The sequence below is a fragment of the Anabrus simplex genome, chromosome 1 (genome assembly GCF_040414725.1).
Source record: "Anabrus simplex isolate iqAnaSimp1 chromosome 1, ASM4041472v1, whole genome shotgun sequence".
NCBI lineage: Eukaryota > Metazoa > Arthropoda > Insecta > Orthoptera > Tettigoniidae > Anabrus > Anabrus simplex.
In genome coordinates, this window is record NC_090265.1 from 1,335,188,289 (window position 1) to 1,335,213,655 (window position 25,367).

The window sequence follows — 25,367 nt, forward strand, 5'->3', positions numbered from 1 at the left end:
GGGGTTGAATACTAAGCTACTGATATTTCAAAAACTGGAGATGTTACAGACGTGAAAATAGGTATTTGGAATCTCCTTTAAAAATAAAGAAACACGCACATTTTTGTTTTCGGAAAATCCATTTAAGGGGTGGGAGTTGAAATGAAGAAGGAGTTGAATTACTTCTTGAAGATACCTATATCTCAAAAACTAAAGATGGTACAGACGTGGAAATTGGTATTTGGAATCTCCTTAAAAAATGTATTCATGTATTCTTTTTTGTTTTCGTCTAGAGAGCGGGCTTTTTTCTCACATGGACTGTTCTATGTCCCATGTTCTAAGTTAGCTCTGCTAGGAACCTGATCATCTTGGCCCCGAAAGGCAATGCCAAAAACGTTGTTTGTAAGGAGGTACTGGGGTAAGTGAAACCCAATTTTTCGGTGAGTTTTTATACCTTAGAATTTTCAGAAAATGTCTTAGTGCAGTAGCGAGGAACGATTACTTTTATCAAATTACGAAATCCACGCGAGCAAAGCCCCGGGTAACAGCTAGTTTTACACTGACTTAGCAAATGTCAAGGGATAGTCACCTAATAGCGTGTGGGGCCTCCTCTGGCCCTGCGAACTGCAGTGAGACGCCGTGGAAGTGAGTCGACAAGTCCTTGGTAGTCCTCTGGACGCAGCTGACACCAAATCGTTTGCAGAGCGGCCGCCAATGTTGGTCTGTCCGTGGGTGCAGGATCCATGGCACGGAGGCTGCGTTCCAGGACATCCCAGATATGCTCGACAGGATTCATATCGGGGCTCCTGGGTGGCCATGGCAGTCTCTGGACCTCCGCTGCATGTTCCTTGAACCATTCCCGGGCGACGTGGGAGTGATGTGGCGGCGCGTTATCATCTTGAAACAACGCAGAACCGTCTGGGCGCTGGAAGGCCAAAAATGGGTGGAGATGTTCTCCGAGCAGCTCAACATACAGCGTACCATTGAAAGTCTCTTCCAGAACAACTAGTGGACCCATTCCATACCAGGAAAATGCACCCCAGACCATAAGAGAGACACCAGCGCCCTGAACCACACCTTCGAGGCAGGCGGTATCCATCGCTTCATGTGGTCTGCGCCATATACGGCGCCTACCATCGGCATGGTGCAGTTGAAATCATGATTTGTCCGACCATATCACGTTATGCCATTGTTCCAGTGTCCATCCCTGGTAACTGGTGACAAATGCGCGTCGTTGTGCCCGATGACGTTGGGTTAACAGTGGCTCCCGTGTGCGGCGCCGACTCCCATAACCCCATAGAAGCCATGTTCCTACGGATTATCCACTGGGAGACGTGTCTAGCACGGCCTGTGTTGAATTGAGCCGTGATTTGTTGCACGGTTGCCCGTCTGTCACTATTGACAATCCGTCTCAGATGTCGCCGGTCACGGTCATCGAGGGTGGCTGGACGGCCGGTCGTTCGTCTGTTGTGGACGGTGACACCCGCATTCAACCATTCACGATACACTCTGGACACGGTTGATCGTGTTAAGCCGAATTCCCGCACAACTTCCGAATTCGCACTTCTCATCGGTCGGGCACCGAACACCATACCCCGTTTGAACGGTGTCAGCTCACGACGACGTTCCATGTTACACCTGTCACATGCACAGCCACTGCTCACAAGGTCTCCTATACAACAGCCGCTGTCACAGGGGGCGTGTGGTGCGCAGACAACACACCTGCGCATCAGTGCTCCGCTATCCCATGACATTTGCTCAGTCAGAGTATTTTTTAGATATATATATCAACCCATTCAGTCATTCTTTTGTCTAGTCCAATTGCACTCATTTTTGCTAGTGGTCTCCCATGTAGTGTTGGCTACTGAATGAATGATTCGAAGCAGTGTATCGATTCATTCAAGTGTCCGAGTGGATCGATTCACATTAATGGAGAGTTCACGGCACACGATTCAGCTTACTCCCAGCGGACAGTGCTGAGTGGCGCACTCACTGAACGTTGACGGGGAGCCGAGCTTCCGCTGCAGCGAGACAGTGAATCATGGCACATCGAAAGAATCGTGAACGAGCTAGGCTCAGTGAGACACATGATACACACGGCTCCTTATCGGCTCACTGGACACGCGGAGAGCCGAGCTTCCACTGCAGCAAGACATACAGTGAGCCATGGCACACCGAAAGAATCGTGAACGAGCCGGCTCATTGAGACACAAGATACGCACGGCTCCTTATCGGCTCACTGCAGCGAGACATACAGTGAGCCATGCTACACTGAAAGAATCGTATGCTATAATGGACTCTCGAGCTCAGCTCATTTGAAAATAATACCCATTTTCATTCACTGTCCTCTTCTTACAGGGAGGTTTAAATAACAGATGGATTTACACTGACTGACAGTGAAAATGCAACACCAAGGAGGAGTGGTTCAAAAGGGATGAAAGTTGGGGAAAAAACAGAGACGGCACGGACGAATAATTGATGTTTATTTCAAACCGATATGCAGGTTACACAATGCGCACGGCATCGACTCAGTAGGATGTAGGACCACCGCGAGCGGCGATGCACGCAGAAACACGTCGAGGTACAGAGTCAATAAGAGTGCGGATGGTGTCTTGAGGGATGGTTCTCCATTCTCTGTCAACCATTTGCCACAGTTGGTCGTCCGTACGAGGCTGGGGCAGAGTTTGCAAACGGCGTCCAATGAGATCCCACACGTGTTCGATTGGTGAGAGATCCGGAGAGTACGCTGGCCACGGAAGCATCTGTACACCTCGTAGAGCCTGTTGGGAGATGCGAGCAGTGTGTGGGCGGGCATTATCCTGCTGAAACAGAGCATTGGGCAGCCCCTGAAGGTACGGGAGTGCCACCGGCCGCAGCACATGCAGCACATGCTGCACGTAGCGGTGGGCATTTAACGTGCCTTGAATACGCACTAGAGGTGACGTGGAATCATACGCAATAGCGCCCCAAACCATGATGCCGCGTTGTCTAGCGGTAGGGCGCTCCACAGTTACTGCCGGATTTGACCTTTCTCCACGCCGACGCCACACTCGTCTGCGGTGACTATCACTGACAGAACAGAAGCGTGACTCATCGGAGAACACGACGTTCCGCCATTCCCTCATCCAAGTCGCTCTAGCCCGGCACCATGCCAGGCGTGCACGTCTATGCTGTGGAGTCAATGGTAGTCTTCTGAGCGGACGCCGGGAGTGCAGGCCTCCTTCAACCAATGGACGGGAAATTGTTCTGGTTGACATTGGAACAGCCAGGGTGTCTTGCACATGCTGAAGAATGGCGGTTGACGTGGCGTGCGGGGCTGCCACCGCTTGGCGGCGGATGCGCCGATCCTCGCGTGCTGACGTCACTCGGGCTGCGCCTGGACCCCTCGCACGTGCCACATGTCCCTGCGCCAACCATCTTCGCCACAGGCGCTGCACCATGGACACATCCCTATGGGTATCGGCTGCGATTTGACGAAGCGAACAACCTGCCCTTCTCAGCCCGATCACCATACTCCTCGTAAAGTCGTCTGTCTGCTGGAAATGCCTTCGTTGACGGCGGCCTGGCATTCTTAGCTATACACGTGTCCTGTGGCACACGACAACACGTTCTACAATGACTGTCGGCTGAGAAATCACGGTACGAAGTGGGCCATTCGCCAACGCGGTGTCCTATTTATCGTTCGCTACGTGCGCAGCACAGCGGCGCATTTCACATCATGAGCATACCTCAGTGACGTCAGTCTACCCTGCAATTGGCATAAAGTTCTGACCACTCCTTCTTGGTGTTGCATTTGCTCTGTCAGTCAGTGTATTTGCAGTGTTAAAAGGGTAGTCACAACATAATTCTGAAGTAGCTAGTAAGCAGGTAGGCTGAGGTTATACTATTTATTAGTTTAATGAATCTTAGTATTATAACTTAGTTGACTTTTGACAATTAAACTCGACTCTAGCCTGCCCTATGACTATGAGTCATGCTCATGACCACTCAAAAGTACCTGTTTTATATTGGGAAGAACGGCTCAGTATTCTCTCAGTTCATATGTCACATCGTTGCTCAAGACTTCAATCATATGTGGACAGACGCAATAACAGTATGTTGAATCAGAAAACCAGCGGGCTACTGTACATCTCGGGTAGCCTATACAAAATATGACGATTTAAAAAAATCCTCAGCTGATTGAAAAATACATATTTTCAAAAATGACTGAGCGAGTTGTCGTGCGGTTATCGCGTGGCTATGCGCTTGCATTCGGGGGATAGTGGGTTCGAATCCCACCGTCGGCAGCCGTTAAGATGGTTTTCCGTAGTCTTCCCATTTTCACATCAGGAAATGCTGAGACTGTACCTTAATTCAGGCCATAGCTGCTACCTTCCTAATCCTAACCTTTCCCACCCTGCGTCGCCGGAAACCATCGATGTATTAGAGTAACTAGCATTTTTTCTAAGAAAGGAGTTCATAGTAGGAAGACCAGATGGCAGCTGCGAGCACTGAATGCTGTTGCTGCTGTCTTACCAGCACATACAACACAGATGCAGTAGGAGCGGTGACCAATGAGCCGTGAATCGGATCACTGTATCGATTCAGTAACGTGAACGGAATCAAATGAATCGATTCAGTAAAATGAATCGAATGTCCCATCACTACTTCCATGAGCTACCCTATCAAATGTTTTAGACAGGTCAATCGCGATGCATTGATCTCCTGAATCTTAGATATCTGCTATGTCTTGCTGGAATCCTACAAGTTGAGCTTCAGAGGAATAACCTCTCCTAAACCTGAACTACCTTCTATAGAACCAGTTATTAATTTCTCAGACATGTCTAATATAATCAGAAAGAATGCTTTCCCAAAGCTTACATGCAACGCATGTCTAACTTACTGGCCTCTAATTTTCAGCTTTATGTCTATCACCCTTTCCTTTATACACAGGGCCTACTATAGCAACTCTCCATTCATCTGGTATAGCTCCTCCGACCAAACAATAATCAAATAAGTACTTCGGATATGGTACTGTATCCCAACCCATTGTCTTTAGTATATCCCCAGAAATCTTATCAATTCCAGCCGCTTTTCTAGTTTTCAACTTTTGTATCTTATTGTAAATATCATTGTTATCATACGTAAATTTTAATACTTCTTTAGCATTAGTCACCTCCTCTATCTGGACATTTTCCTTGTTAGCAACAATCTTTACATACTGCTGACTGAATACTTCTGCCTTTTGAAGATCCTCACATAATCACTCTCCTTGTTCATTAATGATTCCTAGAATGTCGTTCTTGGAACCTGTTTCTGCCTTAAAGTACCTATACATATCCTTCCATTTTGCACTAAAATGTGTATAACTGCCAATTATTCTGCCATCATGTTATCCTTAGCTGAATTATTTGCTAGATTCAGTTTCCTAGAAAGTTCTTTCAATTTCTTTCTACTTCCACAGCCATTTCTAACTCTGTTTCTTTCCAGTCTGCACCTTCTTCTTAGTCTATTTATTTCTCTATTGTAATAAGATGGGTATTTACCATTCCTTACTGCCTATAAAGGTACAAACCTGTTTTCACATTCCTCAACAATTGCTTTAAACCAATCCCAGAGTCCATTTACATTTTTATTTACTGTTTTCTGCCGATCATAGTTAAGAACTGACAGAGGATCGACTGTGGCCTATAAAAGAAACGTTTGATGCATTTCATCTTCGCTTTAGTGAGGAGAATGGAAAACCATGGAAAGCCATTCTCAGGACAGCGCACAGGATATCAACCCTCCCCCCGAATGCAGATGTGAAATCCACAGTAAAGCCGTGGCCACTGTTAGCCGAAGCTACTCATCTCGGTGAAAGTAAAATTAGCAACGTTGCTGCAATGCTGTATTGTAGCGAATATTATGATGATGCTTGTTGTTTAAGGGGGCTTAACATCTAAGGTCATCGGCCCAGCGAATATTAAAAGATGCGAAGACTATTCTTGGTTTTACATAGTACGAAGTTAACCTAGTTATGACAACAAGCATAAAAAGAATGAGTACCACGTACCGGTATAGTTGGGGACAAAACATGACGGTCTCAGTTCCTAGAAGCGAGCTGGAAGCCAGTAGTCAATCACACCCTGCTCCCTGGCTGAGTTAACGAGTTCCAAGTGATCCTTGTTTGTTTTGGAGAGGCTGTAAAACCACTTTCTTCCTTACTCTCTGTAGTATTTACCCTTTCTTCGTGTAGAGTGCAGTAGCCGAATTGGCAACTGGGGCTGCAGCAGAGGTCGTAAATCCTATTAAGTCACTAATAGACACCGAGCTGACGCTGGAAAGTAGTGGTGTGAGGCGAGTTCGTCATGATTTGTCCCCAACTATACCACGTTTACTAGTACTCAAATCGTTTTATTGGAAACGATTCTCACCCCACTTCTTCCCGCGATTACAAACACCTGTTCAGAATTACCTATTGGCGAAATCTTCCGGCGATGTCATGTAATAGTAACTTTTGGGAGCTGTGGCCAGCAGTAACAGGGGAGGGGCGGACCCTTGTGGTCAACTGTAACTCTCGTTTGAGGGTGGTTACAGATGGAAAGGCACGTACCTTATCGTGCTCCTTGCTCGTTGGTGTTATCTGTGCATAAACCTTGACGTCATGCTCATTCGCAAGCGTATAATCTTCAAGCTCGTAGCACAACCTCCAGTGTACTTCCTGCATTGCTAGTCGAATCGAACAACTGTCAGTGTAACGGAGGTTCAATATAAGTGGAATGCTTGTGATCGATTGATGAAATCAGGTCGAAACAAAGGAAACAATTTTGAATTATCCATGAATGCGTGACTATGCATTGGAATTGACTGTTCACGTGCTCATGTGCTCCTGAGAGCCCAACGCCACTGGATAATGATTCCTTCAATTATATCACAAATATTTTATCATAAATGTTTGATGTCCTAACACATACAGGTGTTTTAGTTTTTTACTTTAATAACAGGTTTATATCGTTAATCGCTTATGTAAATTAACTTTTTTCTTATGATTTTTTAAATGTAGTTTAGAAAAATTGCCTATGTATGGAAGGAATCCTTAGCAAAACAATGGGAAAAGGGGTTCTAAAAGTTCACAATAACGGAGGAGGACGAAAACAATGCCGAAAGTCATCAGGTAGAGGAATATGTTAGAGGGAAAGTGGCCCATATTCAAAGCAGCCATGGGCGAGATCCTTCACTTGTCTAAATTCACATTCATCCAGAAGAAGAATTCTACTAGTATATGGGTTCCGAACCTGGGAGTAATTATTCCTACGGGGGTAAAACAGCTATTTTGCGGGGTTAATAATTCTGGCAACTTTCGGTGTGTAGATAATAGAATGACAGATCAGTGCCACTTGGCTTGCATTCCCTCGCGCAGCATGTACACTAATAAAAAGCGTGGTAATGTGTGTGCAGATAGGTAGCCTCTCATTGTGTTATATACCTTTCTAGAAGCTGCCACAGCCGTTCCCACTTTCTCGCCGCGAAGGAGAGGGACGAGGACGACTCACTTTAAGTTTACTCGAGCACTAAATCGCACGTTTCGTTTGTTTTGCATTGTACTTACTGTAGTACCAAGCTGTGCAAGTGTATATACTGTTCTACAAGATCCTACGCCCCGTTTAAAAAATCTGTTAGTTGTAGGTAAGTACTGCAACCGTTCACTACCATGCCAATAGGCACCTCATGAGGTCCTGCAAGTAGTATATACCGTTTTTCGCATCATTCTACGACATATTTGGTCTACTGAGCATTTTTCGCCCAGTCCGGCATACAAGAGGCGTTGCGTTAGTTCGGAGGGCTCAGGTCTAGTAACGCGTGCAGAGGGAGAGAGTGTTCATTGCAGTGAAACCTTGAAATCGCGCTCTCTATTTGCCAAAAGAGAAGGAAATAGCAAACCGAGCGCAGAAAACATCTAGGTCAGAAGGCGGAGTCCGTTTTACAGTGTTTTAACCTAAGAACTGGAGATTCTCAGCGATTTCCCTGTATATTCATCAGTGCCAACTCACAATTCAGGCGCTTAAATAATAATAAAATTGTTGATACCAGCTTGTGAAATTTACGAGTAAGGACTCATTGGAATCAGCGTAATTTCTACTATTCAATTATGTCAGAAGATGTCCTACTTTATGTATGTATCGCACCTTAGACAGATGTGCCTAATGGAAACCAGATGTTGAACGCCCGTAGCCTGACGGAAGCGAGGGAGTCCCCACTTGACAATGGCTAGCGGGCGAATTTGTAGAAGGCTTGTAAGATTACGAAAGATCCAGCGATGCGATATGCATAAAATTAGACCAGTGTAAAGTAGAATTCAAGAGCTACAAAATAACTATTCACATGATTATGAGCATTGCTAAGGGAGCAATTTTTCGCTTCTGGGCGGGGCCTACCATCCCTCCAGCCGGCATGTCAGATTCACTATAAAAGAAACACCGAGTTAGCCCTAGTATCCATTCTTATCTATTCTACCGCAGCCTTTATACGTTCGTTGTGGAACTTCGTCGGTCATTGTGAACCATTGTGCTCAGTTACTGTGATTCACTGCTACTGAAGAATATTGTGTGTTATTCAGTGTTGAATTAATAATATCTGATTGATACTCGTCTAACGTAATCAGACCTTACGGTGTGAAATAATTACTGTGGTGTTTGAAATATAGGCGTTTTTAGTGTCCATAGACATTTATTAAGAGAATGTATAATTATGAAATCAGTGACGGCATGTCCGACTCGTTGGCTGAACGGTCAGCGTACTGGCCTTCGGTTCAGAGGGTCCCGGGTTCGGTCCCCGGCCGGGTCGGGGATTTTAACCTTAATTGGTCCAGTGGCACGGGGGCTGGGTGTATGTATTGTCTTCATCATTTTCATCCTCATCACGACACGCAGGTCGCCTACAGGAGTAAAATAGAAAGACCTGCACCTGGCGAGCCGAAGCCGTCCTGGGATATCCCGGCACTAAAAGCCATACGACATTTCATTTCAGTGACGGCATCGAGTATTTTCAGAAGTTAGCTGTTATTTGGCGTCATCACTTTTACCTACAAGGCCTATGAATGTTAAATATATGTTATTCTAATTTACGTCGGACCATCTTGGCGTTCTGGAAATCAGAGTGGCTAGCCATCTGAACTCCCAACAAGCTGAGAGCAATAAGTTAAGAAGATAATTACCGTGTTGGCTGTCCTCTTTTCGCCTTCACGGGAAGAGGCCACAGTACCGTGTAGGCTGAGGATTGGTCACGAACGATTTACGCACTTTTATCTCCTAAAGAAGGAAGCTACGTCCTCACAGAGTGCGCCGATCTCTCTGGCCAAAGACGGAGCCTCTGCCTGCAGGACACACTCGAACGTGAACTAGCCGAAGACGCGCCTACTGCTGCGTCATCCACTTTATATGTGACAGTGGATTAATCAAGGGTGCGTAATTTTGAAAGGGGCTGCCTGGCCGAGGCGGTAAAGATGTGCTCGATTCGCCCGGTAGGACGTGGGTTCGAATCCCCGTCAGGAAGACGTAACGTTTAAGAAACGAGGTTTACACTTCCGGAGGTGCACATGGCCCTGAGTTTCACTCAGCCTACACCAAAAATGAGTACCAGGTTAATTCCTGGGGGCAAAGGCGGCCGGGCTTAGAGCTAACCACTCTGCCCCATCAAGTGCCGAGGTTACGGATAGTGGAAGCCTTTACCTTCCACCCCTCGAAGGGCCTTCATAACCTGTACGGAGATGACTTTGGTTTCCTTTTTAATGTAAATTTCAAGTGTTCTGTTACTCAGGCCCTGTTGATTCGTTAGTGACCTTTTCGGCTCTCCTCCTCTGCGAACCATGTGACCTTGCCGCGGTGGGGAGGCTTGCGTGTCCCAATGATGCAGATAGCCGAGCCGCAGGTGCAACCATATCGGATGGGTATCTGTTGAGAGACCAGACTAACGTATGGTTCATCGAAAGGGGGGTAGCAGCCTTTCGGTAGTGCAAGGGCGGCAGTCTAGATGATTGACTGATACGGCCTTGTAATAATACTCAACATGGCTTAGCTGTGTTGATACTACTACACGGCTGAAAGCAACGGGAAACTACAGCCGTAACTCCCTCCCGAGGACATGCAGCTCTCTCTGTATGAATGATGTACTGATGATGGCTTCCTCCCGGGTAAAATATTCCGGAGGTAAACTAGTCCCCCATTCGGATCTCCGGGTGGGGACTACACGAGAGGGGGCGATCATCAGGAAGATGGATACTGACATTCTGCGATTCGGAGCGTGGAATATTAGAAGTTTGAATCGTTGTGGTAGGTTAGAGAATCTGAAAAGGGAGATGGATAGGCTAAAGTTAGATGTAGTTGGTATAAGTGAAGTACGTTGGCAGGAAGAACAAGATTTTTGGTCAGGCAACTACCGAATTATCAACACAAAATTAAACAGGGGAAATGCAGGAGTTGGTTTAATAATGAATAAGAAAATAGGGCAGCGGGTAAGCTACTACGACCAGCATAGTGAAAGAATTATTGTCGTCAAGATAGACACCAAACCAATGCCCACCACAATAGTGCAGGTTTATATGCCTACTAGTTCAGCGGATGATGAAGAAATCGAAAGAATATATGAGGAGATAGAAGATTTAATACAATACGTAAAAAGGTGACGAGAATCTAATTGTGATGGGAGACTGGAATGCAGTAGTAGGCCAAGGAAGAGAAAGTAGTACAGTAGGAGAATTTGGATTGGGACAAAGGAACGAAAGAGGAAGTCGGCTGGTTGAATTCTGCACTGATCATAATTTAGTCCTTGCCAATACTTGGTTCAAACACCACAAACGACGGCTGTATACGTGGACGAGACCTGGAGACACTGGAAGGTATCAAATAGACTTCATTATGATTAGGCAGAGATTCAGAAACCAGGTGCTGGATTGCAAAACTTTCCCAGGAGCAGACGTGGACTCTGACCACAACTTGTTGGTCATGAAATGCCATCTGAAGTTGAATAAATTGAAGAAAGGAAATAATGCAAAAAGATGGGATCTAGACAAGTTGAAAGAAAAGAGTGTGAGGGATTGTTTCAAGGAACATGTTGCACAAGGGCTAAATGAAAAGGCTGAAGGAAACACTATAGAAGAAGAGTGGAGAGTGATGAAAAATGAAGTCAGTAGGGCTGCTGAAGAAATGTTAGGAAGGAAGAAAAGATCAACTAAGAATCAGTGGATAACTCGGGAAATACTAGACCTGATTGATGAACGACGAAAATACAAGAATGCTAGAAATGAAGAGGGCAGAAAAGAATACAGGCGATTAAAGAATCAAGTGGATAGAAAGTGCAAGGTAGCTAAGGAAGAATGGCTGAAGGAGAAGTGCAAGGATGTCGAAGGCTGTATGGTCCTGGGAAAGGTAGATGCTGCATACAGAAAAATCAAGGAAACCTTTGGAGAAAAGACATCTAGGTGTATGAACATTAAGAGCTCAGATGGAAAGCCACTTCTAGGGAAAGAAGACAAAGCAGAAAGATGGCAGGAACATATCCAACAGTTGTATCAAGGTAAAGATGTAGATAATTTGGTTCTGGAACATGAGGAGGCTGTTGATGCTGATGAAATGGGAGACCCAATTTTGAGGTCAGAGTTTGACAGAGCTGTGAGTGACCTAAATAGGAACAAGGCACCTGGAATTGATGATATTCCCTCTGAATTACTGACTGCCTTAGGAGAAACCAGCATGGCAAGGTTATTTCATTTAGTGTGCAAGATGTATGAGACAGGAGAAGTCCCATCCGATTTTCGGCAGAATGTTGTTATACCTATTTCCAAAAAAGCCGGTGCTGACAGGTGTGAAAACTACCGCACCATTAGTTTAGTATCTCATGCCTGCAAAATTTTAACACGTATTATTTACAGAAGAATGGAAAAACAAGTTGAAGCTGAGTTGGGAGAAGATCAATTTGGCTTCAGAAGAAATGTAGGAACACGTGAAGCAATCCTGACTTTACGTCTGATCTTAGAGGATCAAATCAAGAAGGACAAGCCCACGTACATGACATTCGTAGATCTAGAAAAGGCATTCGATAATGTTGATTGGACCAAGTTACAATCTACAATCTGTATAAAAATCAGTCTGCAGTGATAAGAATCGAGGGCTTAGAAAAAGAAGCAGCAATCCAGAAAGGAGTGAGGCAAGGCTGCAGTTTGTCCCCTCTCATTTTCAATGTTTATGTAGAACAGGCAGTAAAGGAAATCAAAGAGAAATTTGGAAAGGGAATCACAGTCCAAGGAGAGGAAATCAAAACCTTGAGATTTGCCGATGATATTGTTATTTTATCTGAGACTGCAGAAGATCTCGAGAAGTTGCTGAATGGTATGGATGAAGTCTTGGGTAAGGAGTACAAGATGAAAATAAATAAGTCCAAAACAAAAGTAATGGACTGCAGTCGAACGAAGGCAGGTGATGTAGGAAATATTAGATTAGGAAATGAAGTCTTAAAGGAAGTAGATGAATATTGTTACTTGGGTAGTAAAATAACTAACGATGGCAGAAGTAAGGAGGACATAAAATGCAGACAAGCACAAGCAAGGAAGAGCTTTCTTAAGAAAAGAAATTTGCTCACTTCAAACATTGATATAGGAATTAGAAAGATGTTTTTGAAGACTTTCGTGTGGAGCGTGGCATTGTATGGAAGTGAAACATGGACGATAACTAGTTCAGAAAGAAAGAGAATAGAAGCTTTTGAAATGTGGTGTTACAGAAGAATACTGAAGGTGAGATGGATAGATCGAATCACGAATGAAGAGATACTGAATCGAATTGGTGAGAGGAGATCGATTTGGCTAAATTTGACGAGAAGAAGAGATAGAATGATAGGACACATCTTGAGACACCCAGGACTTGTTCAGTTGGTTTTTGAAGGAAGTGTACGTGGTAAGAACGGTAGGGGTAGACCAAGGTATGAATATGACAAGCAGATTAGAGCAGATGTAGGATGCAATAGTAACGTCGAAATGAAAAGTTTAGCGCAGGATAGGGTGGCATGGAGAGCTGCATCAAACCTGTCTATGGACTGATGACTCAAACAACAACACACAATATTTTTTGTTTTATTTTGTAATTCATTTCAAAATTCTTTCGTTGAATAAATTCTTTCTTTCTTAATCTGCTTACCCTCCGGGGTGGATTTTCCCCTCGGTCTCAGCGAGGGATCCCACCTCTACCGCCTCGAGGGCAGTGTTTGGAGCGTGAGACTTTCGGTCGGAGGACACAACTGGGGAGGATGACCAGTACCTCGCTCAGACGGCCTCACCTGCGATGCTGAACAGGGGTCTTGTCGGAGGATGGGAAGATTAGAAGGGATATACAAGGAAGAGGAAAGGAAGCGGCCGTGGCCTTAAGTTAGGTACCATCCCGGCATTTGCCTGGAGGAGAAGTGGGAAACCACGGAAAACCACTTCGAGGATGGCTGAGGTGGGAATCGAACTCAGTTAACCTCCCGAGGCTGAGTGGACCCCATTCCAGCCCTCGTACTACTTTTCAAATTTCGTGGCAGAGCCGGGAATTGAACCTGGGCCTCCGGGGGGTGGCAGCTAATCACACTAACCACTACACCACAGAGGCGGACATTGAATACATAGTTTTGTTTTATTTTAAATTTCTTTTCCACTTATTTGTTCAGAAAGAATGATTACCTAGTTTGTACTTCCTCCTAAAACAAAATCTCAACCACCACCATGAATATGCATACATATATCCCCACAGTTCAGTTAAGTTGCGGTAAAAGATCCAAGAAACAACCATTGCTAATGTTTTATTTCCACAAGTTGCCAATAACTTTGTAAATGAATGTAAATACTGTCTTATTCAGTCATTGTCTAGATATAAGGAACACCTGGGGTGGGGTTGAAAATTGGCCACGATCGTGTTCTAGTGATTACACGATTTTTGGATTTGTATCCTGATATGATATAAACGAAAGTCAGTCAGACTCTTGAGAAGAGAAGTATTAGGGGCATCTGGAGATGGTTTTACCGAGTCAGTTTTGAACTCTAGGTCGGTGATTTCTAACAGGAATTTCGTAACGCAATGTTACGGGGTGCGCGAGATTTTATACAATATTTTAAAAGTCATCGTGTCTTCCATTTATGGTCGCAGCACACAACGTTCACTGATGATTCGACAGTTTTGTACAATCTCGCGGAGAGTTTTAAACACATTAATGAAATCTTCACAAGTTATTCGTGTGAACAGGCGTTTTCGGGTTTGGAGATCATAAAAAATTATTGTGTTCCAACAGAAGCTTAAATATCACGTTCAACTGTCTATGTCAACAGAATTATGTATTTGAAGAACTGTTTACATGTTCAACTGAGAGTGAATCTTTGAAACACTGCTTTGCAAAGACAGTATTAATATAAACCTCTGTACGAAGTATTTGAAATGCTTTCGCATAAAACATAAAAATGTTGCTTCCCTTAATAACAATTTTCGTAAGTTGTGAAATACATTGAATACCTTTCTTTGACGATTATTAAATACAGTTCTGAAATGTTATTCAGAATATACCATCTGCTACATTGCAGGTGGCTAGGGTTCCCTAAGCTTTAGTTAAAGATTTCAAGGGTTTCCCGAAAAAAATAAAATTGGGGAACACTCTCCTAGATGAATAGTGAGAAAGGTTTTAATTATTGTAACTATAAATAGTCTTACAAGACAAGAACCAAATTTATCAGACACGCGCACTACTACTGAGGGCTGATGACCATAAGCTTCAAGCTCTTAGATTAAAGGAGCAAGGAAAGTAGTTTGGGTTATGTAGAGTCCGATGGACGTATATTATTTAAATATATAGTTCTCTTTAATAGCCGACGCTAACGCATTTAATATACCAACAAGAATTGCATATGAAGGAAGCAATTGCGATCAGTTTTGATCCAGGAAATATTAAATATATAATATGATTAAATATAATTCAATTATGGTGGAAGCAGGAAAGAATGAAACGATAATGTATTTATGAAATCACTTCACATACTAGGACTGAAAAAGCCCTTTCTAACCTGAGTGTGCTTTCTTTGTTGCACTGTGCACAATAGTCGGTCGTGTTGCAGTCTGTACCAGTCCAGGCCTCTTTGCTACAAGATCCATGCTCGCACCCTGCTGGACATAGAGGAATACACTCGCCAGTCGTCTTGTCCAGTTTGGAACCAGCGGCGCACTCGCAAACTTCAGGGGCCACACATCGCCCTCTGAGACAACCTCCAGCGCACACTGGAGTACAACCTTGGCCTGCCTTCATACTGTAGCCTGCACTGCATTCACATCTTTCAGGACTAGCACAGTAACCATTTTTGCACGGTGGCGAACAGACAGGAACACACGTATATGGTGATTTCTTGCGATACCCTGGAGAACATGTGCAGCTTTCTGGCGCGGTACATTCACCGCGCACACAGGGTTTGGAGCACACAGGAACGCATAAGTTGCTCCTGTTTTCATTTGAACTATATCCTTCAGAGCATGTACATATGTTAGGTGCTGTACATTTACCATTGACACAGTTCTCTTCACAAACTGGCACACAAGAACTGTTTGTTTCATCGTTTAGGTCCATCGTATAACCTTCGAAGCAAGAACAAGTTTCCGGTTCAACACATTCTCCATTAACACACTCCATGGCACATATCGGTTTGCACGTGCTGTTGGTTGTGTAACTTGTATCCATCTCGTAGCCATCCCAGCAAGTACAAACATCTGGCTCCGTACAATTACCGTTAACACAACCCTCAGAGCAGACTGGACTACATGTTCCATTGCTCGGGTCGTCAGAATCCATCCAGTAGCCGTCGATGCAGCTGCATGTGTCTGGTGCTGTGCAGTTCCCGTTAATACATTCTTCTGAACAAATTGGAATACAGGACCTGTTAGTTTGGTCACTAGGATCTGACTCGTAACCTGCGAGACATGTACAGACATCAGGCTCGGTACAATTTCCATTAATACATTCTTCAGAACACATGGGAATGCACGTTCTATTAGATTCGTCGTTAGGATCCATCTCGTAACCTTCCAAACATGTACAAGTGTCGGGAGCACTGCAGTTGCCATTAACACATTCTCCGTAGCATATAGGGATGCATGTTGTATTTGTTAAGTCTGTGGCGTCCATTTCATAACCAACGAGACAAGAACATTTCTCAGGCTCCACACATTGACCATTGATGCAGCCTCCCTTGCATGCTGGGACACATATTCTGTTTGTATCTTCCATTAAATCTTTTTCATAACCCTCTAAGCAGGTACAAACTTCTGGAGCAGTGCATTCAGCATTGATGCAACCTCTACTGCACACTGGTTTGCAATTGCCATCTATGGGATCTTTTTCGTATCCTTCATCACAGATGCAAACATCCGGGGCGGAACACACACCATTTGTACATCCTTTGGGACATGACGGCACGCAGGTTCTCCCGGTAGTGTCTGCATCATCCTTCTTGTAGCCCTCATGGCAGGTGCATGTGTCAGGCGCTGTACAGTCTCCATTAAAACACTCTGCCCCACAATCGGGGATACACTTTCTTCCACTGAAATCGTCTGGGTCGTCCTTGTACCCTTCCCAGCATGAGCATACACCAGGAAGAATACACTCCCCATTGATACATCCCCCAGTGCATATGGGAGAGCAAGTACTTCGACTTACATCTGACTCGTTCTTAGCGTACCCGGTCCAGCAAGTACACACCCCGGGCATTGTGCACTTTGCGTTAATACAGCCCTGAGGGCAATTGGGATGACAGTAGTTAATGCTTCCATCATCCTTGATGTATCCCTCGTCGCAAGTACACGTATTTGGACTGGAACACTTGCTGTTGATGCAGCCTAGGGGGCAATGTGGTACACACCTTCTGCCCTCCTTTACGTATCCTGAATTACAAGAACACGAGTTGGGTGCTATACACTTGCCGTTCGTACATGGTGGTTTGCAGACTGGAGTGCAGACTTTTCCTGTGCTAATGTAGCCATTGCAGCAAGTTTCCTCTGTTCTGAAGATCTTCAGAGTCTGTAACATACAGAACATAGGGTGAGCAAGGGGATCAAACATCCTCCATCAACAACAAAGTAATTAACAGAATTCAGTTGAGCAGACTCGTTTTTAAAGAGATTATTTTAAAAGTTAAGTGGTCATTATTAAAATAGTGTCTCTTTTTCTGAAAGAGTGATACTACTGGAATGACAAGTTCGTAAATGAACTAAAAAATTAACATTTATGAAATACTGAAATGTGTCCACTAACTTGAAAACAGTAACACTCTTCAGAAACACTAAAGTCGAGAAAGCGCTTGTCTTCCACGAATTATTTTATCTATAAATGCTTCTTAAAATATATACAATGTGAAGTCCTTTAATATTCGATATGTAGGTTTACTTGCAAGTAACAACTGCGAATTAAAGCAGGATTATAAGAAATATGTGACTTGTATCATTTAAACAATACACATGGCACTCAAATGAACATTCTTGTACTTAAAGAACCCACCCATGTTTTAGCCACTCTATTGTCAAATAGTAAAGCACTTACCCTTTTTTAGTTACTCTGTTGTCAAATAGTAAAGAATTTTCCCACATTTTAGCCGCTCTGGTTAATATTAAGTTGAAACTGCTGTTGCGTAAAATATGGAGCGTTTTTATTGGAATGAATAGCTTGTTGTGAAGGATTTGCGAGATTTTCATGTACACATATTCACTTCTGCTATAGACCCTCCTACTGCAAGTAACTGCAGATGTATCGGGAGGATAATGGGGCAGTTTTGAATTGCGCTGGAGGAAACATAAGCGGAAAATCACTTATCAGGTTAATTACACTGAGAAGTGTAGTGTTGGAAATGTAAATTATACAGTACAGAGGAAATTTATTGATAATATTTCCATGGAGTGTACTTTTGCATTGCACATCCGTGATACAAAAATCTCAGTTTGATTTAATTTCTGTACATAAACATATTTTAAATTATCCATACTTAATAACTTGTACAAATTGTATACCAATATAAATGAACTCATTCGGGGACAAATATTTCAGGTTCCCTATGAGAATCAACATCTATACCATTGTACAAATTGTTGTGTAAGAAACAACGCTCACATTCCTCTCTTTCTTTGTTTTCCCTTTTCTTTCATTTTTATATTTCTTGCTCTTTTCTCTTCTTTCACTTTGAAAATGAATAACAAGTGCTCTTAACAAACAGTGCGATCAGTTTGGCCCTGCTCATATGAACTGATATGTGTCTGAAGGTGTTTTTTCTTTATTTTCTAACATGTAGGAATTACTTCCTGTGTGCAGATTTTTGGGGCTGTTAGTTTTGATAAAGCCTCTGTCTGATAAGACATCAACTATCCACGAAATAATATTCATATGGGTGGCAGAAATTAAAGCTTGCACTAGTATTCGAATGGAAAGATTCACACGCATTCGTAATTCGTCCGCTTTCTGTTGATTTGTTTGCCCACATACTGGGAGAATAGGGAGCATTTTTATCAACAACATTTTTAACATAATATTTTGCAACGTTTTGGGTTGTAAAGTCATGAAATTATTAATAAGAATCATTTACTTCACTTGATCAAAGTACAGTAACCCAAACGCGTAGTGCAACCAATATGCAGCGAATGAATAATTCCCTTTGTCCTCACAGTCAGTCGTAAAGCCTGTAATAACTCCACACCCTCACGTATATTAGTTAAGCAAAATATTCAGTGGTTAATTTCAATATGAGGCCACACTGTTTTCAAGGCATTATGAATATTTACATATCCGAAATTGCAGTGTGGGTTAAAATTTCTTACGTAACTCTACTCCTCCTACTCATGATGGAAAGCGCAAAATGTCATATTATGACTTTCTACTTTCATATGGAAGCAAACAAAATACCAACGACACATAGTGGAGCCATGAAATATGGACGTTACTTAATCAGCAGTTTTCCTAACTTTGATGCTTCACATGCTACGTACTGTATTACAACCTCTCTCTGTTGTATGATCGTATCGGATTTAGCCACCCTCTCTTTCGGGTTGTAGAGCCATGAAATCATGAATAGGAATCGTCTACTTGGATGCAATGAAGTATTAATCATTGACAACTGAAGACTTGCATACCTTGTAGCTGTATTTTGTATAGAATTCCATCTTGTACTTGTCACATCTCTTGAGGAAGCACCAACCGCGAAACTTGACTCTATAGCTGACCTGGTGTGAGTAGGGTTGTCTCTTGGTGTAGCTGAAATAAAATACAAGTGATATGTCAGCGGTCTCTCACTATCTCACTAGAGAATGTGCAGGTATACGTACACTCATATCCAAGGAGACTGTGGCAGCACCCTTTGCATACACATGTCAATGTTAGGCCACGAGGGAGGTACTTATCTATGCGATAGCAATGTGCGATCATGATATCCCTCTGTCCTGATACCTGACTGCATGTTGCATATTGGACGCTAGGGATTGTTCGATATCCTACTACAATCGATATAAATAAAATTACAATTTTGTCTGTACACTTCAAATTTTTGCCTCATACTTTGCTTTTATTTTGGATAAGGTAAACAAAATTTGGAAGAAGGTTCAGTCTATGTTTGTGATTATATCACGAGGAAGTAGCTTAAACAGATTTTCTCGACACTCGGCATTTTAAGGTCAGGTACAGCTACGGCGTCTGCTAGACTGTATAGTATTTGATTTATATACAGCAGCTTAGCAATATTAAGAGGATCATTACAGGGAAAGTCAAATTTCTCCATGAATATTACCTGTGTCGTAAATCTGCACACACTTAAAGTTGTGCAAAATAGAATTTCCGGTATTTTATATTTCATACAATTATACACTACGATGAATAATGACGGAGATACTGGTGACTGTTACATTCTTCATAAGCTTCCAAACATCTTTTATATGCAATTTGTTTTTACGTCGCACCGACACAGACAGGTCTTAATGCGACGATGGAACAGGAAAGGGCTAAGACCGGAAAGAAAGCTGGAGATGATTGTTGATCAAAGAGACCTAACATTTGGGTTATAAGCCCTGAGAAGAAAGCGTCCATGGGTTTAATTCGTCTGTTATGGAAATTGGAAACGACAGAAAACCACGTTCAGGGTTGGAGACAGTAGCGTTCGAACCCACGACCGGTATCTCCGAATTCAAGCTGAAAAATACGTGACCCATATTCCGCGGCCGAATTGCTCAGTTGTAATATTATATTTGTCTAAAATGTGTAATAACAGAACTTATAGAAACTACAACTTTCCTTTTATTCCATACGGACATATTCACGAGCTGTTTGGCTTATCAGTCTGGAGGCCATCAACATCGAACTTCGCTGACATGGAAATGCTGTCTCGCAATTGATTTTATTCGGATCAAATTTGCATGGTCATTAGTCCATACCGTATAGTCAATAAAGATAACCATGGAAATTAGGAGGACAATACTCTAATGGTTATAGCGTCCGCCATGCCAACTTGCTACTGGCCGAGCTCGTCGCCCATCGCCCCACCCCCCTTACGCTCGACCGTGCCAATCGCGAGTAACACTTAAGCGCTGGGCCGGCCCTTCTCTCTTCTATCCATGGTCGCGCCGCATGGGATGACGGAAATCACTCGACTATTAATCTGGAGGGTTCCATCTCGCGAGGTTCCTGGATCCATCGAAAATCCGGACGATTCTAGAAGGCCCAGCGCAGGTATATAAGAGAGGAACGACCTGCCTGCAGTCAGTGAGAGTTAGACGGAGATAGTGAGTAAGAGTGAGTGAGAGCAGGATTTAGTTCGCTGGAGCGCAGTCAGTGATGGCCTGGGAGAGTGCAGCCTGATGGAGTATCTGCCTGTTGGAGCCGAGGACTCGTTCTTGTCCCCCTGACGTCGTGTGTGTGTTAGTCCCTTGTGGCCGGCTGCTGGAGAAGAACCTTGGGTGTTCTGGAGCGGCGATGAAGGGAACACTGGGTGACGACGTGTGTAGACTGCGAACGGATTGAGTGAACAGCGGATACTATCCCGACCTGCGAAACTGACGTGTAGGCTGTGGACCGTGACAGCGCTAACGAGTGTGACTGAGTGGCTGAGAGAGTGTACTGTAAATAATCGATGACTCTGTGTGTATGTGTGTCATTGTAGATGGGACATGAGAAGCTAAGAGAGAGAGAGAGAGAGAGAGCGCGAACCGTGTGCTTGTATAAGTTGTGGCTCGGCTATCGTCTGTGTGTGTGTAAATCTGTAATTGTAGTGTTTAGTTAATAAACCTTAGAAATAGGACGCCAGGTTCTGTACTCATTTATTTATTTACTAGCAAGATACCCGTGCTTCGCTACGGTATTATATTGAAATTTATAATTGAATGCTTATTATTTTAGATATATGATCCGCCGAAATTCGCGATCTGACTCTTTTTCTGCGAGAATCCGCTAAAATTCGCGATCTGACTGGTTTTCAAATAGATTATGGCAACTTTCCTCCCGTTTTTCAATCTTTCTTTCCAGCAATCGATTTCGTACTTCCCGGGATAGGTCCAAGTATTCCACCCGGTCAGTTGGGTCAATAAATCTTTGCCATCTTTTCCTATAAGCATTTTTAATATGGATCAAATCCTTCAGGTGATCCGGCTTGGTGTCGTCTTGGGTGCCTTGGTGGTACTGAACCCGCGGCCGGACTGCATTCTTAGTCATTCCCGGTCCAGGACCCGTTTCCAGCGCGATCCGCACATTTGACGACGGTTCAGAACATTATTATTATTATTATTATTATTATTATTATTATTATTATTATTATTATTATTATTATTATTATTATTATTATTATTAAATGTTCTGGATCCCACAGCAAGATGCAAGACCGTTACTTGGAGGTAAATTACATCTGCTGCCATTGTCATTGTTGACAATGTGACCAGCACCATTGTCGCGCGTAGGCAAGTGTGCGGAATTTCTGGCGATACGAATGACATACTTTCGTGCATTATTGACCTTATTATAGAGGTGAACAATTTGACGGTCAATCGCATTCGTATAGTTTATTTCAAATGTGTTTAAATTTTTATTTATATGCCAGGAGAATCTACTGTAATCTAAGAACGTTCTCCGAAGGAAAAGATGGCTGTTGAAAACGAACCCAGGAAAGATTAAAAATGATTATGATCAGAATAAGAACATCGAAAATCTACAGCCTGTTTCCAGTCATTGGACAGGGTCAGGAATGGAATGAATAAAGCCTCCTCTAGCGGCGACAATAGAAATTGTGTCGGCTGCCGAAGCACTCCTCTGGGGCAATTGGGGCAATGATCGATGACTGACAAATGAAGTGAAATATTGGACAGTGTTGCTGGAATGAATGATGACAGGGAAAACCGGAGTATCCGGAGAAAAACCTGACCCACCTCCGTTTTGTCCAGCACGAATATCACATGGAGTAACCGGGATTTGAACCACGGAACCCAGTTGTGAGAGGCCGGCACGCTGCCGCCTGAGCAACGGAGGCTCCTTATAAGTACATTATGAACAGTAAAATCAATTGGTCTCACCTCCTTTTACACCCCACGACCGTTAAGTTTGTTTACCCACCCCCCAAAAAATTAAAAGAAGGAGTGTTTCTTTATGTTTAAAGGAGATTCCAAACAGTAATGTTCACGTTTATTACTTTCAGTTTTGAGATATAAGTATAAGTATCCCCATAAAAATAATACACTTTTTCACTTCCTTTCACAATCCTCCCTCCGCCCCCCCCCCCCCTCCAAGTGAATTTTCCGGCAAAAGATACTTGTTTCTTTAATAGTAAAGGATCTTCTAAATATCAATCATCACGACTCTAACTTCTTCAGTTTTTGATTTATGTGACCTCATGAAAGGAATTCAACTCCTTTTCACTCCCGCCCCCCATGATATCCCCCCCCCCCAAACGCTTTTTCTTTGTTTTTAAAGGAGATCCAAATACCAATTTTCACGTCTGTAACAATTTTTTTTTTATTAGATGTATGTATTCTCATACAATTAAGTCAATATATTTTCAATTCTTTCACCCCCCCCCCCTTTCATTGGATTTTCCGAGAATACGTGTTTCTTTATTTTTAAAGCAGATTCCAAATATCAAATTTCACGTCTGTAACATCTTCATTTTTGAGATATCAGTAACCTAATTAAAATAAATCAATCGTTGCCATAAGACCTATCTGTGTCGGTGCGACGTAAAGCCCCTAGCAAAAAAAAAATCAACACAATTTTCAGTCACTTTTACACCCCCCCCCCATCCACCCAAGTAGTATTTCCGAAAACTAAAAATACACGTTCATTTATTTTTAATAAAGATCAAAAATACCACTTTTCACTTCTGCAACATGTTGAGTTTTTTGAGATATACTGTGGAAATTCTCATTTTAAAATTTCACCCCTTTTTATTTCCCCTTAAGTGGAGTTTCCAAAAAACAAATCGCCTATGTTTCTTTACATTTACAGGAAATTCCAAATACCCACTTTTTACGTCCGTAATATTTTACGTTTCTCAGATATTCTGTAGATACAGTCATTCGAAAAATTCACCCGAATTTGTCACTCCTGTTTAACCGCCATTAATTGGATTTTCCAAAAAGAAAAATAAAGTGTTTCCTTATTTTTAAAGGAGATCCCATATACAAATTTTCAGTTCTGTAATATCTTCAGTTTCTGAGATATAAGTAGCCACATTAAAGGCATTCAACCCCTTTTTCACCCTTTTCCACCCTTCCCATTGATATTTTCCGAAAAAAAAGTACGTGTTTCTTTATTTTTAAAGGAGATTCTAAATGCCAATTTTTATATCTATGCACTTTAAAAGTTTTGAGATAGACACACTCGTTTAAAAAAAACACACCCTTTTCACCCCCCATTATATGGATTTTCCTAAAATGAAAAATATATGTTTCTTCTTTTTTAAAGTAGATCCCAAATACAAATTTTCAGGTCTGTAATATCTTCAGGTTCTGAAATATAAGTAGCCTCATTAAAGGCATTCAACCCCTTTTTCACCCTTTTCCACCCTTCCCATTGGGATTTTCCGAAAACAAAAAATACGTATTTCTTTATTTTTAAGGGAGATTCTAAATACCAACTTTTACATCTGTAAACTTTAAAAGTTTTGAGATATAGATGCACTCATTTTAAAAATTTACCCCCCTTTTCACCCTCCCATTAATTGGATTTTCCAAAAAAAGTACGTGTTTCTTTATTTTTAAAAAAGATCAAAATTACCAATTTTCAGGTTTTTAATATCTTCAGTTTCTGAGATATAAGTACCGGTATCCTGATTAAAGGCATTCAATCCCTTTTTCACCCCTCCTATTGGGATTTCCTGAAAACAAAAAAAAATACATGTTTCCTTATTTTTAAGGAAGATTCTAAATACCAAGTTTTACATCTGTAAACTTTTAAAGTTTTGAGATATAGATACACTCATTATAAAATTCCATCCCCCTTTTCACCCCCTTAGCGACGGAATATCCAAAAATCCTCTCTTAGCGAGCACCACATCTTAATATGAATATATCCCCAAAATTTCATTTCTTTATGTCCAGTAGTTTTGGCTCTGCGATGATGAATCAGTCAGTCAGTCAGTCAGAACAAGTTATTTTATATTGTAGACTAGCTGATGTACCCGTGCTTCGCTACGGAATTCTACATTGTATACAGTATTCTAGGTTAGGTAGTGTACACGTTGTAAGCAAGATTATATTAAATTGCGTAGCACTTAACGTTACCCTAGAAACACGACGGGGAAGTCACCAAACGTCTTTCCTCATATGAAGACTGGGTTAGAGAATTTTCATTGTAAGGGTAGGCCTCGTCGCCTACCATCAGTCACAATCAGGTTGGGGATTTGTAATTTTAATGACAGACACTCAATGTCCACCTGCCTTTTCACATCCTCAGAAGGACTGTCTTAGTAGTTTCCCCATCTGAAATGAACATAAGTCATTACAATGACGTCAGTATGAATGGCGTGGTTGAAAGCAATGCTTTTATATGAAATACTTGATCAAATGGAAAACCACACATTTTCTCACTTTTAACGAACAGTACTACGCTGCCTTTCTAACAGCCCACCAGAGCTGGAATGACCAAGCCGAACACACTTCGTCTTATCTTCGGCCGGGTGGGGGTGTCGAATAGTGAAGACCCGCAGGGCAAAAACTGTGCCCTCTTACTAATCTGTTTAATAGGAGTACCCGATGAGTCAGAAAATCTCAGTTCACTACGCAGACGACGGAAAAATCTATCTGACTTGGAGACAAATTTTTCCCCCAAGCCAGAGGAGAAACCCCCACCTCACTGCTAATTTGGAATAAAATGCATGTAGAATTTAAGAAAAGCGGAAGAAGCTTTTCTTAAGCAGCGGC

The 25,367-nt window shown here is 42.6% G+C and overlaps 1 protein-coding gene across 1 annotated transcript in view; it reads right to left on the minus strand.

Annotated features, from left to right (window-relative positions):
- The window catches only part of LOC136858839 (multiple epidermal growth factor-like domains protein 10), a 272,735-nt gene that overhangs the window by 175,748 nt on the left and 71,620 nt on the right, over positions 1-25,367 (minus strand). Inside the window, exons 2-3 of the mRNA XM_068225752.1 lie at positions 19,110-19,230; positions 14,970-17,013 (exon numbers count right to left, since the gene is read on the minus strand). Coding sequence (XP_068081853.1) covers positions 14,970-17,013; positions 19,110-19,230 — 2,165 coding nt within the window. The remainder of the gene's footprint in view (positions 1-14,969; positions 17,014-19,109; positions 19,231-25,367) is intronic.